General features: G+C 40.3%; 2 protein-coding genes across 2 annotated transcripts in view; one reads left to right on the forward strand and one right to left on the reverse strand.

Moving 5' to 3' along the window:
* Nucleotides 1-16,897, forward strand: fech (ferrochelatase). Its single transcript, XM_062434163.1, has 11 exons — nt 1-144; nt 1,834-1,924; nt 4,113-4,232; nt 5,737-5,885; nt 6,283-6,417; nt 7,358-7,464; nt 9,022-9,120; nt 9,535-9,642; nt 10,769-10,933; nt 12,390-12,449; nt 14,439-16,897. Exons 1-11 carry the CDS (start codon nt 105-107, stop codon nt 14,574-14,576), a joined length of 1,212 nt encoding a protein of 403 aa, XP_062290147.1. The 5' UTR covers nt 1-104; the 3' UTR covers nt 14,577-16,897.
* The window catches only part of onecut2 (one cut homeobox 2), a 58,750-nt gene continuing 54,110 nt past the window's right edge, over nt 13,106-17,745 (reverse strand). The window contains exon 2 of the mRNA XM_062434161.1: nt 13,106-13,229. Coding sequence (XP_062290145.1) covers nt 13,186-13,229 — 44 coding nt within the window. The 3' untranslated portion in view covers nt 13,106-13,185. The remainder of the gene's footprint in view (nt 13,230-17,745) is intronic.

Below are 17,745 nucleotides of genomic sequence, written 5' to 3' on the forward strand. Positions count from 1 at the left end.
TAGTGCGGAGGAACACGCGTGGATTCAGTAGCTGAGAGCAGACGTACCCTTCATATCAGCGGGGAGACAGACTTTATTTTCGGCAGTGAAAACAGGAAACTACCATGATGGCAGTCCTGGGCAACGCCGGTCGCTTGATCCAATGTGAGTGTGACTGTGCGGCTAAGTTAGCCTTATGAAAGCTGTGCGTGGAAACCTTCAAGTTTAATTATTATTAACTGTGACTGTCGTGTCAGGTGTTAAACATTGCTACTCTGCTTCTTTGGCACAGTTTAAATGCAGTTTTGAGTGATGAAGCGGCGTGGTGTAAACTAACAAACACGCCGGTGACATTGATTATCAACATTTCATAAACGGCCGTCAAGCTAGCAAACGGAAGTTCATTTTCCAGTCAGGATTTTCACAGCAAAATCATCATTGTAATATCAACGCGCGTTGTATCGCATTTAGCAGCATTGATATCTCTTCGTGATTACTTAAACGCTTCGGGCACTGCGCTCCATAACAGCATTTGTTTTTTTATTCATTCAAAATCGTATTGTTTGCTGAAAGGTGACCACTGACGTGCTTTTATTTGACAGAGAAATTGCAGTGTTTCCGATGCTAGTCAGTCACTAACTCCTGTTTCCTTGACGTACTCCCAACATTTCTGTAGGTTACTGTTTAATGTTATTGTTACATAATGGATTTATCCCGTAGTTGGGCTGCATTTAGTAACAGCCACATTATCCGTAATTACTATTCAGTTGACGGTTTACGTTTTTAACGGCGAGTGAGCGGGACGTTTATTCGAAGTTACACAATTCAAGCGTTATGAACTTGCATAATCTGAGCAGGCCTCCTGGCGGCGGTTCGCGGTACTGCGGCAGAGTGATTAGACCATGCTATTAGAAATGTGCATTTACATAAATCAGAAGAAATATTCTATGTAATTTACCTCATTAGAATATATGTCCTTTATGATTCAAAATGACATTATTTAAACAAAAATACTACTAAAAACACATAACTTTTTGGCATCCATTAGAGTTACAAACTCATGTTTATTGGTCAAGTAATACTCACAGAACTTCACATCAAATCCTGGTGGAGATCCCAAAGTTTGTGAAGATATCGAATGTATCCGACCGAGTTTTGGTAGAAAATGATGCACATGAGAATAGTTTTTCTTTGTCAAAATAGTGCAGTTTGCAGCCATAATCAAGTGAACCAAATCTAGACCACCCTCCAATTCTTGTATGTACATTAGCGCTAAACAATGAATCAAATTTCACTGAGATTGCAGTCATTCTAATATGATTAAATGGGATGACTCTCTCTGGTCAGACTCCTTGTCTTCTACCTGCAGGATTCAGGTGTGAAGAGTTGGGTCGTCTCTCTCTCTCTGCTGTCTTCCACCACGTTTGGTTTTGGTTTTGGTTGTGTTTAGTTTCAGTTAATCTTTTATTTATGTACAGTAAATCTATTTTTAGTAACAATTCATGTGTGGTCTCCCTCCCTTTTATCAAGACTTGAGCTGGGTTGTGACAGAATATTTTATTCAGCCTAAACATTATAATGCTTAAATGAAGGTTTGAACAAGATACTACAAAATATACATGTGCTGATTTCTTTTCTTCAAATGTCACAATAAAAGTCAGTTTCTGTAATAATTACTACTCATTTGTTGTTCACGGTAAAACTCAGAACTTGTTTGGTTCTACACTGAAAGTCTAGACAGGTTTCTAGGCAGGAAGCTATGAATGTTTTCCCAGTAATATTTACTACATGGATTTTTTTTTAAGTGTGTGAGTAACAGATGAATGAACAACTAACCTTCTTGTTTTTCTTCAGTTGCCAGGAGCAACATCAGTCTGAGTTTGAGGAGACAATCCACCGCTGCTGCTTTAGCCCAATCTATGACTCCAGACACACAGGAGAACAGGTGAGACAGACACACACAAACACACACTTTTATTTTTAACTTGTACAAATCATATATGGCACAGTCAGTTTTATAATAATAAGTGGATGAGTGGATGCAGCATTGGGCTTTTACTTTTGTTCCACAAGCAAAATAGTACTGTAGTCTGTTGACGCCACAGCAAGGTAAAGCAGCGACAAAGGGATCCAGTTGCAACATTGTATGAGAGTTACAGCTGAAAGTCTTAGCAGTTAAAATGTTTGTTGGCATGAGCACAGAGAAGGAGAGTCAGTAGAAGTGATTAAAGCAGTTTGCCAGTTAGGTTAAAGTTAATCACTGCAGTGAGCTGAAGTTTCAGTTGAAGTGAAAGCTCTGAAAATATTTGAAGTTTTTGTAGTTCAGCTGTTTTCATCAGTTGAACGGTCAGTGGACGAGTAAGAGATAAAGGCAGTTGAACGTCTTTCCACGTAGAAAATGTTTTTGCCGTCTTTTTGACGTTCGTCACTTGTGCATCTCCCAGAACAGATACGCTTCCATTTTATCTAATGTATCTGAATCTGAGTAAAACACATCCCATTGTATAATATTAATGAAAATATTTTAAACAAATGAACAAATACCTGCTCCATGCATTCAAACAGACTCACTGGTTTGTCCTGATGTGAGAGGAACACACTCCAAAATGTCAATTCAGGAGCCCAGTTAGAACACTTGAGACAGTTGGCTCTGACCAACTCATCAAATTGGAGAAGCTGCAATCAGACACTGTGTGATAGTTTTACTTGATAAATGACTATCAGTCAGTACAATTACACTTAACATTTAAACTGAATAATCCTTTCAGGTTTAAGTACTGTTGAATTATTGCTTTAGCCTTGAGTTGGTTATCCTCAACATTGCTCTGCAGTCCTGATGGGACCTGTTGATGCTTATTAAAAACTAAACTGTGGATACTTACCAGCTGTCTGTGGGCGACGTTGTTGCCCTGCTGACGCCTTTCACACAATCCCTCGCTGTCCTTGTGTTGCTTTGGCTCTTCTCTGTCCTTCGAAGTTGACAGCCAAGCTATAATTATGACTCAGACACCAGATTCTTTGGGGGCATTCAGCAACTCAAAAGGTGTTAAAAGAAGTTGAATACAGAGCTGTGTTGGTGAGGGTTCATACAGTGAAGAAAATGAGATGCCCACATTTACATTTTTAACCTCTTGAAACCAATTTTTTTTTTAAACGTACAAAAACAGAAGTAGACAAATAATTGTAAAATTTTAATATATCTTCATAGGATACTCAACACATGTATTAATGTGAAAGGTTAATCTTTCAGTGATTATGGGTGCAGTGGTGACGTAGCGTACACCTGGCATCACTCACCGACAAGCTAATATTAGCTGGTGGTGCTAAAGTTAGCTTCACAAGCTGATAGGAAAAACTAACATGGTTCTTGACTGTGGACTGAGATCTAATATCGTTGCCATGGATGTATTCATTACTTGTTTTTATCAGAAACATAACGTTAAAGACTTCAGGGCTGTTTTTAGTGTTGTAGACAAAGTCTAAGTCAAGTCTCTTAGACCAAGTCCAAAGTTGAAGTGAAATCTAAAGTCAGTTTAAGTCTTTGTCATGTCTCAAGTATTTCGGACCACATCCAAGTCAAGTCTCAGGTCTTTTTCACAAATTCTACATAAAGTTTCAAGTCTTTGTGGGCAAGTCATAAAGAAGTATCAAGGTTTGAAGACCAAGTCAAAGTCCAGTCTCAAGTCTATAAGACCAATTATTAGTCAAGTCTAGTCTTTGAGGGCAAGTCTAAGACAAGTCTCAAGTCTTGAAAAACAAGTCTAAGTCAAGTCTCAAGTCTTGAACCTCATGTCCAAGTCTTTCACCAAATCTATGTTAAGTCTCAAGTCTTTGTTGGCAAGTCAAACAGAGGTCTCAAGTTTTGAAAACCAAGTCTAAGACAAGTCTCAAGTCTTGAAGACCACGTCCAAGTGTAGTCTCAAGTCTGTTTCACCATGTCTATGTTAGATTTCAAGCCTTTGTGGGCAACTTGTAGATACGTCTCAGGTCTTTAGGCAAGTATCAAATCTCTGACATTTTTTGTCAAGTCTCAAGTCTTTTGGACAGACATCATTAATAATAAAAAAAACTATGCATATAGAGAGTTGAGGTGTTGTTTGATATCAATCATTGATCATGAATCTTTTGTTCAGGAAACCTAAGACGGGCATCCTGATGCTGAACATGGGAGGACCCGAGAAACTAGAAGACGTTCACGACTTCCTGCTGCGGCTCTTCATGGACACAGACCTGATGAAACTCCCTGTACAGAAGTACGCACTCTAGACACACACACACACACACACACACACACACACACACACACACACACACACACACATCATATGATGGTCACTTGTGGGGACATAATATAGACCTATCACCACTACTTGCCTAACCCTAACTTTAACCACTGACCCAAAAATCTACTTTTTCCTAATTGGGAACACCGTGGCTGTTGTCCCCAATTAAAAGAGTCATCCCCAATAACTGGTCTGACATCTGAAATTTGTCCCCAAAAGTAGCCTATGACAGACCTCTCACATACAAACGAATGAAAGGAGCAGATGAGGAAGGTTATTGTGTCACAGCGCTCTACGATGTGTCTGTTGGTTCACCATCAGTTGTTATGAAACACAAAAAGTGTTTTTTTTGTTGCTACTGTAAAGAAAAAGAATGCTTTAGTTCTTCATTGTTAAATTATTTCTGAGCAACACTGATGTTTTTACAGCAGTTTTTCCCCAGAACTTTGGCTTGTGACTCCCCAAACTGAAACCATGTTTACTCGTGAACCAGCATGGCTTTAGTGTGGGCGTTAGTTATGAGTGAATCTTCTTATATAGTTTCATCTGATGTGAATATATGCAGCATCTCAGAAGAAAAAAGAGCACATTTACTGGATGTTTTTTTATTCTTTTAGTTTTTTTTGCTGATGTTACAGGAACAATCTATTACTTTAAATTCCCCTTTGTGGTTGAAGCCAACCCTACAAAGAAGCTGTTTTTGCGTAACAATCCAGAAATATCATGTCCAATACTGGATTGCCATTCAAATTTTGCAGAAACGTTCATGGTCCCCAGAATAAATCCTAATGATATTCCCGTCAGCCTCAACCTACTTTGTATCTAGCACTAATTAGTGAATATAAATGCATGTTACAACTCATTGAACTAATATGGTCAACAATAGGAAACCTGCCAAACATCTTCATGTTACCATTCTCATTGTGATTCTGTTTGCCTGGAAAAATCGGAGTTTACCTCGTTGAACAGCATTTTATCATTTAACCTTTCTAGCGTTGTGGTCGTGGAGATGGCAGTGACAGTCATCCAGAGTGAAATATCTCAAGAACAATTGGTTGCAGTACCATTAAAGTTGGTTTAGACATCCGTGTTCCCCAGGGGATTAATCCTAATGACTCTGGTGATCTCCTGACTTTTCTAAAGCCACCAGCAGGTTGATATTTCCACTTCTCAAACCTCCCAAAATAAATGCTGTTCTAAATGTTATGTGTTCAAGGTGTGGCCATAGACTTTAAATTGTTGTGGTTGGGCACTATAAAATGTTTTGCTGAACATGCACGTCACATTTTACACTGTTTAAATCGATGAAACTTTAGGAAATAATGTGTCACAATGTGTCGCTTTGTCGAAATGACCCCGGTCCAAGCGGAAAAAGAGGTTACAGGTCAATAAAGTTTGATGTGTATATTAATGTAGTGTTATAACGTCTACTAGCCTCATCGTCTTAACCCCGCTATCTGTCTCTGCTCTGCAGTAAGCTCGGTCCCTTCATCGCGAAGCGCCGCACGCCGAAGATCCAGGAGCAGTACAGCAAGATCGGCGGAGGCTCGCCCATCAAACACTGGACCTCCATGCAGGGAGAGGGCATGGTGAAGCTGCTGGATGAGATGAGCCCCGAGACAGGTGAGACAGACCCAGAGAGCCTCTGTTTTTGGGCCTTTATGAGGATGTAGCATCAGGGAAGACAGATCAGCATAAATGGTGGTATCATATTTGAATACTAAGCAGAGCTGCTGTGTGTTTCCTGCTGGTGGAGCCAGTTTTTAGCAAAGTTTGTGTGTGAAGTGCAGATAGTGACAGTGAAGGAGTGGCTCCTTACACGCCTGAAACACACCTCACTGATAACAACGAAACAGTGAGCAGCTGTCTGAAAAGTGACCTCGTCTTGTGAGCACTTAAGCTTTATTCTCCATGACAGCTGTCCTTCATGTTCCTGACAGTGTTCTTTTGATCATTCCGCTACATTGTTGTTTCCCAGGTCAATCTGAATGAATAAAATGAACTGTCTCTCTGTCATCAGCCCCTCACAAGTTCTACATCGGTTTCCGGTACGTCAACCCGCTGACGGAGGACGCCATCGAGGAGATGGAGAAAGACGGGGTGGAGAGAGCCGTGGCCTTCACACAGTATCCTCAGTACAGCTGCTCCACCACAGGTAACAGCCTCACACAGTGCACAAAAAAAATTAAATTAAAAAAAGAAATAAAGAAAAGCAGCAAATCCTCTTATTTTAGAGACTGCAAACAGAGAGCATGTGACTTTTTTGCTTTATAAATGATTAAATTTAAATAATTGTCTATATTTTACACAAAAGGAATACACATAATACATTTAGAAACACGTCATATCTTTATAATATCTACACTGTTCAGACGTAATGCTCATGTTACACTCACGGTCTCCAAATATCTGAAGAGGATGGGGGGATGGGGGAAAAGATAAAGGAAAAATAAGTAAGATAAATAAAGTAGGGCGTTATAGCATCACCACACCCAGAGTGCATCCACCCTGTTAGCCTCTGATAAATACACACATTCTCACACACACACACACACACACACACACACCAGTAAAGTCTGTTTAAACAAATTCAGAGAGTATTTTAGGATTCTGTAAATACCTTCAGATCAGTGGTTTTTGCTGTTAAAAGACATTCTGAGTTTTCAAACCTCAACAGGGTCAATTTTTTACTCCTTTTTCAACTGATGCTTGGATCTGTGACTTTGACGTAACACCAATTAATGAGAGACAAAAACTCGAGGTATATCCAAACATCCAGGGGGACAGAAATTCAGGTTCATCGATTTGTACTAACACTTTAATAAATGAAAACACAGCCATATCAAATCACATGACCAGTCCTCTTTGACTGTTTCAGTTTAGGATGAAATCAAAGAAGTCGTGGATACTTTTGAGAGTATATCTTCTGACACAAAGCTTAAATGCCAAAAAGAGTCAGCCCTGAAATACATTTATACATTTAGGTCCCATGCAGGTATTTAATCAAAAAGCCAAACCTGATGGAGGACTGTGGCTGTTTTGTAATGGGACATATTAACATTATCAGTGTGTTTGTTTGTTTGTTGTGTAAACAGGAAGCAGTCTGAATGCCATCTACCGTTACTATACCAACAGAGGCTCAAGGCCGAAAATGCGCTGGAGTGTCATCGACCGTTGGCCCACACACCCTCTGCTGGTGGAGGTCAGCACACACACACACACACACACACACACACACACACACACACACACACACACACACACACACACACACACACACACAAACACACACACACACACACACACACACACACACACACATCCTCCTGCTCTCACAGAAAACCAAACGGTCCAAAAAAAAGGTTGGAAAGGACATTGATTGGGGCAGTGTGTCGTCATAGCAACTTATGAGGTGGAAATGGTTGGTAATCATAGCAACTAACTAAGCCTGCGTGTATATTTAGAAATGTGTTTAACCAGGACTGTAGAGAGCTAATTGTCCAGAATCTGTGTAAAATCAGTCTAGAGCATGCAGGGTAGTCTCCTGACTATTTTATCAAATGTATCCACGTCCATGCCCTTTTTTACAAACTCTTAACTTTTCCAACTTTAACATGAATTGGCTGCAAATTGATTGCACGTTCCCTATAATAAATGAATAATCACATGGATACAGAACCTATCAACAGCCAATAGTTGCCTGTAGTAGCTTAATCGCCCCGTGATCATAGTGTGGGATCATGTAATCTATTTAATCTCATCAGATATTTGCCATTACAGAAAGGTCTACTTCTATTATCTTTCCATCCCTATTTGTTAGATTATCATTCTTTTAGAATTGTCCTTTGTTATTTCATCTTAAACAATATGTATCAGAAACAATACTTTCTTTAGATTTTTTCCCCATTCAGCCAAATAGGATTTACATTTTTTATGAACTATGGTCAGCTAAACTAGTGTCCAACATCAGAGTCCTTCAGGTACCTTGGAGAGTGGCTCAGTAAATTAAAGCCACAGTGATGATATAATAGCCAGTCTGCAGGAAAAAGCAGCAGAGAAGAGTGCTTAGATTTTGCCATGAAAGCATTGAGGCATCAGGCATGACATTCAGTGCTCCTCCAGTCTCCGTCTGTTTTTGCTTCGTGCCCTCTGCATCATTTTTGTGGCACAAGGCGAACACACACAGGCATCGGTGTATGAGCTTGACTTCTGTTCCTCGTCTCCTTCCTAACTGGCATCTTGACTTGAATTAACTACTGGAGGAGAGTGCATACAGATATGCATATTTACTGTTGCATATTAACATAAGTTGCATAAAACTGCATGAATGTTGCATAACTTTGTTGCATAACCCGTCTTAACTACACTCTTATTATTTGGGTTGTATTATCTAACCAGTGATGAAAAAAAGAGATTTTATTGAAACAAAATAATTGTATGTGTGTGTGTGTGGGGCATTCATTAAGCTGGGGGTGTGCAGTCCACCCCTCAGTGCAGACACAGATGTTCTTGCCCTGACCTGTTGCTACTATAAAATTCATAGCAAAAAAATACTGTTGATGATTAATGTTGATGACTTTGTCCTATCGTTGTATAATCTGTTGATGTATACTGTAACTTAGTGTGCTTTTATTATATTTATGTTATAGACTGTAATCAGGGCATGGTGATCAGTCCGGAAACGTTTGATCAGTTGAGGAAAACCATGTCAATATTATATAAAAAATAAAAGTGTGTGTGTGTGTGCGTGTGTGTGCAGTGTTTTGCAGAACACATCAATAACGAGCTGCTGAAGTTCCCAGAAGAGAAAAGAGACGACGTCGTCATTCTGTTCTCAGCGCACTCGCTCCCTATGGCTGTAAGTACCATGAAGAACCATTGCTGCTGTTTCTCTTACTGATACTGATAATACTAATAGTACTGAGAGATGCTGCTGATGGTCATATGGATACCAATTCCAGTACTTCCACTTTTGTTAGATGTTTACTTATGTATTTTTAATATGGCTTAACTGCAGCGGCTAGAATTACTGCTGATATCAGTGTTACCACTACTACTACTGCTGATACTACTTAAACTACTTCTAATAATGACACTGCCAGCAACAGAGATGTATATTAGGAATTTGGTGATACAGTACTTCTAATCTTTTAAATATTGTTTATCAATCTGGAAATAAAGTATGTTTATTACTTGCTGTGCTACTACTGATACAGATATTATTACTAACACTATCATCACTGACGGTGCTAGCGTGTTGTAATCTGTGCAGGTTGTAAACAGAGGCGACCCATATCCTCAGGAAGTGGGAGCCACAGTTCAAAGAGTCATGGAGAGACTGGGACACTGTAACCCTTACAGACTGGTGTGGCAGTCCAGGGTGAGCTCACGCACACACACATACACACGCGTACACACACACACACACACACACACACACACACACACATTGTCAAATGTCATGTCAGTGTTATAAATAATCCAGTGGAACCATCTAGTGGCTGTTTGCTGAAGGTACACTTCACTTCCAAGTGTTCAAATAAATGTTGGACACATGAAATTGAACAGCAGTGATACAGACAGCCAGAAGTTGTGTGATGTAGGTTTTACTCACTTTTTAACCATTATTTCACTTTTTTTCTCCCCTTAAAAAGATCAAACAGCAAGAGTTTTGTTGTGTATGACTCTGGTGCCTCTTTCTCTCTCCTTTCTCCCTCTTCTCCCTCTCTCTCTCACACTCTCCCTCTCTCAACCCCTACCGGTCAAGGCAGATGGTCGAGGTTTCTTCCCGTTAAAGGGGAGTTTTTCCTTTCAAATGTTATATAAAAGTGCCTTGACATAACTTTTGCTGTGATTTGCCGCTTTTAAAGAAAGAAAGATTGATTGATAAGAGTCTCCAGCATCACTCTGATCCTTTAAAGAAAATGTACAATACTTAAATTATGACACTGGTGGACAGGTATCAGACAGAAGGATTGAAAGGATTTTATTTGTTTGTATTTGAACCATTCTTTATCTTTTTTTAAAATTAAAACAGCTTTATGTAACTATAACTACATACAGTGTCCCGCTATAACAAAATGTTTAATTTCTTTTCTCACCACAAGATGGAGCCACTTGTCTATCTAATATTGCAGCTACAGTAGCGCAGGAAACCTCCCAGCTGTCTGTCCTCAGCTCACAGTGGCTGACCGCTCACAAAATTCAAACACCACATGAAATATTTCCTCTCAGCCAATCAGCTTCTCACAATAGAAGAGGACTGGAAGTGTTGCTGGCTTTTAGAGCAGAATAACTAACCAGACATGAGCTCACACTGTCAAAAGTATACACAGTGATTCAGAAGATTGAGAAGATATGCTTTCTTTTTGGTCTCAATCTGATACTGCCCCTGTGTACTTTTTGAACTCTTATGTGCATGAATCTTACCACAGAAATGATCAGAGGCAGCGTGCATTCTGAAAGCAGTTGATGGTTAAACCGTATCATGTCTTTTGGTCTCTCAGGTGGGGCCCATGGCGTGGCTCGGCCCCCAGACGGACGACGTGATCAAAGGTCTGTGCGAACGGGGGAAGAAGAACCTCCTGCTGGTGCCGATCGCCTTCACCTCGGACCACATAGAGACTTTACACGAGCTGGACATCGAGTATGGACAAGTGCTGGGGGAGGAGGTGAGTTCACTTTCCCAGCAGCTGCAGGTGTTCCTGTCTGTCTGCACAGTTTAGTGTAGAAAGCCTCAACACATGCTGGTCTTTAGGTGAGGAGAGGCTGAATATTGCCTTGAACTTTGTTGGTTAAATGACTAGACAAGTGATCATTTTCTAAATCATCCATCAGCTTTTACTTACTGATAACTAAAGGCAGCATTGTGTTAATTAAGAAAGGCTAATAGTTCATATTCACAAAATAATACTTTTCACTCGCTGTTACGCGACTATGAAATGAAACTCAACGCTTCCTGCAAATGTTTCACATTAAAAGACTACCATGAAAGGGCAGGATTATTCCCTTTAAGTCGTTAAAAGGCTTTTAATGTGAAATATTGAAGGAAAAATAGTCGGGTTTCATTAGCTTTATGACGATCAAATAAGGGGCAAAGTAGGTGGTTGATGTTTCGTGAATGAAAACAGTATTTATACAGTAAGAGTAGAATCTGAGAGTCGCTTCTTCAGTCCGTTGGTGTAGATTAGATTAGAATTAGAATTGGCATCGAGTAAAGATAGTTGATCCTGCTACATAATAGACTTAATGTAGCATTTTGAATGTGTGTAAGCACAAGTATATGTCAGATGTGTCACCAGCAGCCCAGTGTCCTGTATGTCTGTCTGAAGGCACCAGTGAGGTGACCACAGATCAATGTGACTGGTGCCACAAAGACACTAACACACACACACACACACACACGTTTGTACTTCCATACTTGAGAAGACTATCACGTTATTCATAAATCATTCCCTAACTGCAACCTTTACCTAAAAACAATCATCAGAAATGACCCCACTTTCAAATATGTCTTCAATCTCTCAGTTCAAAAATCAACCAGATATAAGTACCAGACAGCACACACACACACACACACTCTCACACACTCTGTCTGGACCATTTCAGCATGTCAGTCAAAGAGGAGTTTAGCTCCAAACTGAAACCTGCTGTTAAAAATAATTGGAAACTCAGAACAAACCACTTTTATTTCTTAAAGTTTACGACTGACAAAATGAAAACACCTTTTTTTCCACACATGGTCTCTACCTTTAAGTGTTGAACTTTATTTAATGATATTAGGTACAGTGTTTCTAACCACTTTGCTCTAGACTCAAATATCATAACAATTAGATGGAAAAACCATGATGTCAACGTCATGGTGGTGCTAGCTGTAAAGTCAACAGATCATCAAAGTCAGCTGGATTCATTCTCTGGGGACCATGATTCTCCGGACACAGTTTCATGGGAATTCAACCAATAGTTGTTAAGATATTTCAGCCTGGACCGAAGTGGTGGATCAACCGATTGACAGACCAACACCAGCGTCCCCGCAAAACCACAAGAGGGAGGTTTTGCCTTTTTTTTTTTTTTTTAAATGGTTCAAATGTGTGACAGGTTTTTTCCTTTCTTCCTCTCTTTCTTCAGTGTGGAGTGGAGAACATCAGGAGAGCAGAGTCATTGAATGGAAACCCTATTTTCATGAAGGTACGTTCCACACACAAGTGTAAGTGTGAAAAAGAAGCATTTTACAACCTAGTACAGACTTTTAGTTTGAAGACAGATGAAGAGAAAGAAGACATGTAAAATGAAGTGAGGAAAAAGGCAAAAGGATAATAAGCTAATACACGTAAGGTTGAATGATGGAGGGAACACGGAAAGCAAGCAGGGCTCTAATAATAGAAAAGGAGACCGCAGCAGAAGGTTCTGTGAAGTAAGTGAACTCCAGGCAGGAGATGGTCAATAAATGGATTCTGCCTGCCTTCCTTCCTTCCTTCCTTCCTTCCTTCCTTCCTTCCTTCCTTCCTTCCTTCCTTCCTTCCTTCCTTCTTTCCTTCCTTCTAGCCCTCCTACTTTCCTTCCTTCCCTCCTTTTCTCCCTCATTTCCTTTCCTCCTTCCACTCCGCCTTCCTTCCTGTCTCACCTCCTTCCCTTCATCTTCTGCCCTGCAACCTCTCTCACAACTGCCAGCTCCTCCAGCTGTGTGTGTGTGTGTGTGTGTATGTAGGGTTTATTAAAGGAAGGGGGCAGATCAATGGGAACCTTTAGAGCTGACTACAGTAGAACTGAACCGCCCGGCTGGCTGGCTGGTCAAACCTGCCGAGCTCAGAGACCCCTCGCCAAGTCTGAGTGTGTGTGTGTGTGTGAGTGTATAAATCAATATCCAGAGGGTGATTAGTTGGTAGTTACTGAAGGATGGTTTCCTCGGTGTGGTTTTAGTTTCTCAGTGAGCTGCATCAGCTTGCTGTCGTCTACAAGCAGCAGCAGCTGAAAAATCAAGAAAAAAAATTGTATTCATCAGAATTTTTACTGCTAGTTGTGTCAGGGGTTAATTTTTTGATAAATTCTTCTTCAAGTGACCAATTTATACAATCAGTTAATTTATGTCACTCATAATTAATTAATTAATTAATTGTCTTCCAATCATCTCTGCTGTGGAAGGCAGCAACAGCCAGATATAACACAGCCTGTGTTAAAAGAGACAAAACCTGAAGTACAGACTATCCTCATAGCATGAATGAAATACAGGGCACTCTATCATAAAGGTTGGCTAATAAACACTCATGGTTTGTATTATTACATGTACTCTATCAGCTCACATAGTAATATCAGTACCAGTCATGTCATAATTACTCTTTTTGAAGGAAGTGTACTTATTTTTCTGTCTTCCTTAGAGTTTGATAAGAAGATTGATACCTTTCTCATCTCTGTGTGGTTAATATGAAGCCGGTTAGTTTAGCACAGGGATGGCGAAACACTTCAACAGGTGATTTCACTGATTAACACACCTCTGTGGCTGAAGCTGTGTTAATCAGTGAAATCACCTGTTGAAGTGTTTGGTTGGAAGGAAAACCTGCATACACATGGCTCTCCGTGGCACATGGTTCGCCACCCCTGGTTTAGCATGTAGTGTGAGGCTTGGAAACTGGTGGAAACAGTTATCCTGACTATATCAAAAGGTTTAAAAAAAAATCTGTCTGCCAGAACTCCTGTACTCCAGGAAGTCATTGGACTGAGCCCATGGATGTATTATAAGAGCTGGATACTGGACCAAAAATGACGCCCATTCAGTCCAATAAGAATTTCTTTGCTGGCCATACAGCAAAAAAAAAGGTTTCTTGCTTCTGGGTTTATTTATATGTTATGATTTTACATTGTGATGAAATCACAGATTTTTAAATCACTTTTCTCGGCTCGAGGAAAGTTTTACAAATATAAAACCAACATCGATGAAAAATTCTTACCATAAAGAGTCATAATTGACCTTGTCTGCAGTTCAAGGTGTCCTGTCAACAGTGTCACAGATGTCTCGTTTATGATGGTGATCTATGGGGAAAATGCTTTGTGGGCCGTGGGGATTTTTCACTGCAGTACTGGAAGTGACCACTGGGGGAAAATGAATCCGACCAGTGTTCTCAGAAGGTTCTCGCTCCGTCTTACTCTCTGTATTGACTTCATGTCGCTGGTCCTTTCCAGGCACTGGCAGACCTGGTCCAGTCCCACCTGAAGACCAACAAGCCCTGTTCCCGACAGCTGACCTTGCGCTGCCCGCTGTGCACCAACCCCACCTGTGGAGAGACCAAGGCCTTCTTCGCCGGCCAGAATCTCTCATAGAAACATGCCACACACACACACACACGCACACACTGATACCCTTCCTGCTGTGAAGAAACATAATGGCCTCCTCCTATAAACAGAAGCATCACGCACACACACATAAACACACACTGTCTGTCCAGCAAGAGTGTCAGTTGCATACAAAACGGTATTTGGAATCCATTCTGTGGGGTGAAAAATGTATTAGGTGAGAGAACTGACACTCTGCAGAAACCGCTAACGTTGCATCAAAGCTACAGAAAAAAGCCTTGCACTCGTTTTTTTTGGTGTTTTTAAAAAAAATTGTAGTTCCCTTGCTTACATTCCATTCCATTTGCTCGGCCCCTGCAAACCTCAATCGGAGACCCTGTTTCTCTTCTCGCTGGTGCTAAGTCAGCCTTCACGATGACACCACACAGATGGGTTCTGATTGGTTAGCTGTTTCTCTCCCCTGCCTTAAAACCTGTCGCTTCACGCCCACCTGTCACTGACCCCCCCGCCCTTCCTGCTGAAATCCCTGCAACTTCATTGGAGGAGGTGGGTGCTGCTTAAAATGCTGTTGCCTGACGACCGTTTTAATATCCAGGTGGATGCCACTTAGCTTAAGAGATGGAGAAAGGTGAATTTGTATGAATTTCACCTACTTTAGGAATTCGGCAGATTTATTTTAAAGCTTAAACCTCCCTTTAAGTTTTTAAAAAATGAGGTGGATTAAGGATCTCTCAGGGCATCATGTAACAAGGTTGGGGGACGTGTGAGATGGTTTAAAGAAAGGAAGAAATATGTCGTTACAATACATTAACATGTTTACTTATATTCTTCAGGATTATGGACAGTTGTGAGCCTCTCGGCCTCTGCTGATAACAAAAAAAATGAAAATTGAACTGTTCGCCTCTTAATATGTGCAGGCTCTGGGGGAGCTTTTGCTTCTCTTTAAGCCACAGACCAGTTCTTCATTTTGAGAGTGACTCAGTATATCAATAAACAGCCAATGAAAAGGCGAGAAGGTAAATTAGCCACCGAGTTAAAACCAACTCGGTTATGTTTTTGCAGTTTTTGATACCTCAAGTACAGCTGAACAAAGATGTTATATCAGAATGTGAAACAATGAAAAGGGTTGACATAATTAAAGGCACCGGTTCCTACAGTGCAGAAATGTGTCGCTGTATTGTAGCGTCAGAAGAGGGAAGTCATTTGTATGAAAATTCTATCCATCAGGCCATTGATGGGTGGGGAAAACACACAAGAACACATGCTAAAGAATTCCCAACACTGAGTCCTTGTTTTCAGGTTGTGTGTGGATTTCACAACCTATGGTCTGTATTTCCTCTTTGAATCCTCTCACTAATCATTGAAGTTAATTATGTGCAGGTTCTACTTTCATCACCAGGTCTGATCTGTTACTTTAATTCATCCATATCAAAATTCATGTTTGATTTTATAAGGTATTTACCACTTAGCACAGGCTTTGTCTGTTATATTACCGTGAGCACACCGTTTCAAATTAAGGTGATAAGACAACATGTTTTTAGATTTAAATGAGATAATATTGCACCCTCCTTATAGGTGTAATACGAGAAGATGAAGTCACTTGTGAAGCACTGTAGGAGAAGCAGATGTTTTCTTTTTTTTTTTTTTAAATACAGCATATAGAAGTAGCACAGATTTGTCTAAATTGACATACGTCAAGTGTTAAGTTTCGTTTAAAGGTCGATCGACTTTGTCAGTTTAAACCTCATTGCACTTTATTTGTGACCCCTTCCCATAATCACCTCGCTCCATGATTAAGTAAAAATTAAATGTTGAAAAACCTCATGTCATTAGGTAGGTTGAATATGATTGGCTGCAGTTCTGTTAAGTGTCCTAAAGGTTGTGAGTTTGATCCCACCTGGTGGACTGTTAGCTAGGGACGAGAATCTCCACTAATGTGCAAAACAACACCTCACTCTTTGTACGGAAGGTAACTCGACCTTTCATCGCTAACCCTGTTCCCCCTCTGCTCTTTTTGTCCTGTAATGCCATGATAAGGTGCCTTTTACTATGGCTTACTAGCAAGACTGGACTTGTGCTTTATATAAGAAAAAAATGTATGTGTTAACCAAAATGCTGACTGAAAAAAATCTGCCCTGAAATCTGAATGAACATGTTCCTGCTGTGATCTAGGCCATCGGCAGCTCTGTCGCCATGCTGAAATCCTGGAAAAGAGATAACGATTGAGGCGTTTGAACTCTGAACTGTACAATTTAGTGTTCTAACCCGCTAACAGCTAGCTAACTCTAGCTAACAAGGCACAGGGCAAGCGAATGAGTTAAGTAGCGCTCGCCAGTGTCTCAACAGGCTTTCTTAGGTGGTAGCAAAATGGCTGCGAAGCCTCCAACACTAGCAATAGCATAATTAAAAAACAATTTAAAAAAGTAATTGTCGATTGAGCTATCTTAAAAGCAGCTACACACTTGTTTGTATGTGGTTTGACTTTTTAACAAACCATTACAAATATTAAACACGATAAAAAAAGGGAATTCATATGTTGTGAGTACAAGGCTAACAACGGCGGTAACCATTTTGGAATACAGCGTATCACTACAAACAAGTACACAATGACAACACCCGATTGTTAGCTCGCTTGCTAGTTAGCTACCTAACTCACTCACCATCTAGTTAACTCGCTAGCTCGCTAACTTGTGTACGTGCAGCTATTCTGGAGATTAAAATCAACGATGATGTCAAACTTTCTGAACAAACTCTTGAGAATTTTACTGAATCATTTCATTCAGTTAGTCTCCAAGCAACTCAACAAGTCTGAGCTTTAAATTATTGGACAAAAACAAAAAATGCGTTCCCCTTCAAACCTAAAGTATCTCTCATTCTCCCATTTAAAGTCATTGGAGCCTTTAGAGTTTGACTTTGGAGCTTGTTATTAACACTCAAATTGGCCTTTTTCCAGTGAGAACCGACAGTGAACACAATACTTGCCGCTCACGGTGGCCATTGGATACCACCCATAAGTCCCCATGTTGGAAGAGAGGTGTTAAAATGAGTCTTTCTCTCTGTATGTGTAGCTTAATTTCTTACCAGCACCCGACATTTCCAACTTTACACTCTTCCGACATGGCGGCACGTTGTAACCATTGGTAAGCTGATGGCATGTATTGTACAGTTTTGTTTTGGTTGGTCCATTTTTCTGCTT

This window comes from Scomber scombrus, chromosome 15, assembly GCF_963691925.1.
Source record: "Scomber scombrus chromosome 15, fScoSco1.1, whole genome shotgun sequence".
Taxonomy (NCBI): Eukaryota; Metazoa; Chordata; class Actinopteri; order Scombriformes; family Scombridae; genus Scomber; species Scomber scombrus.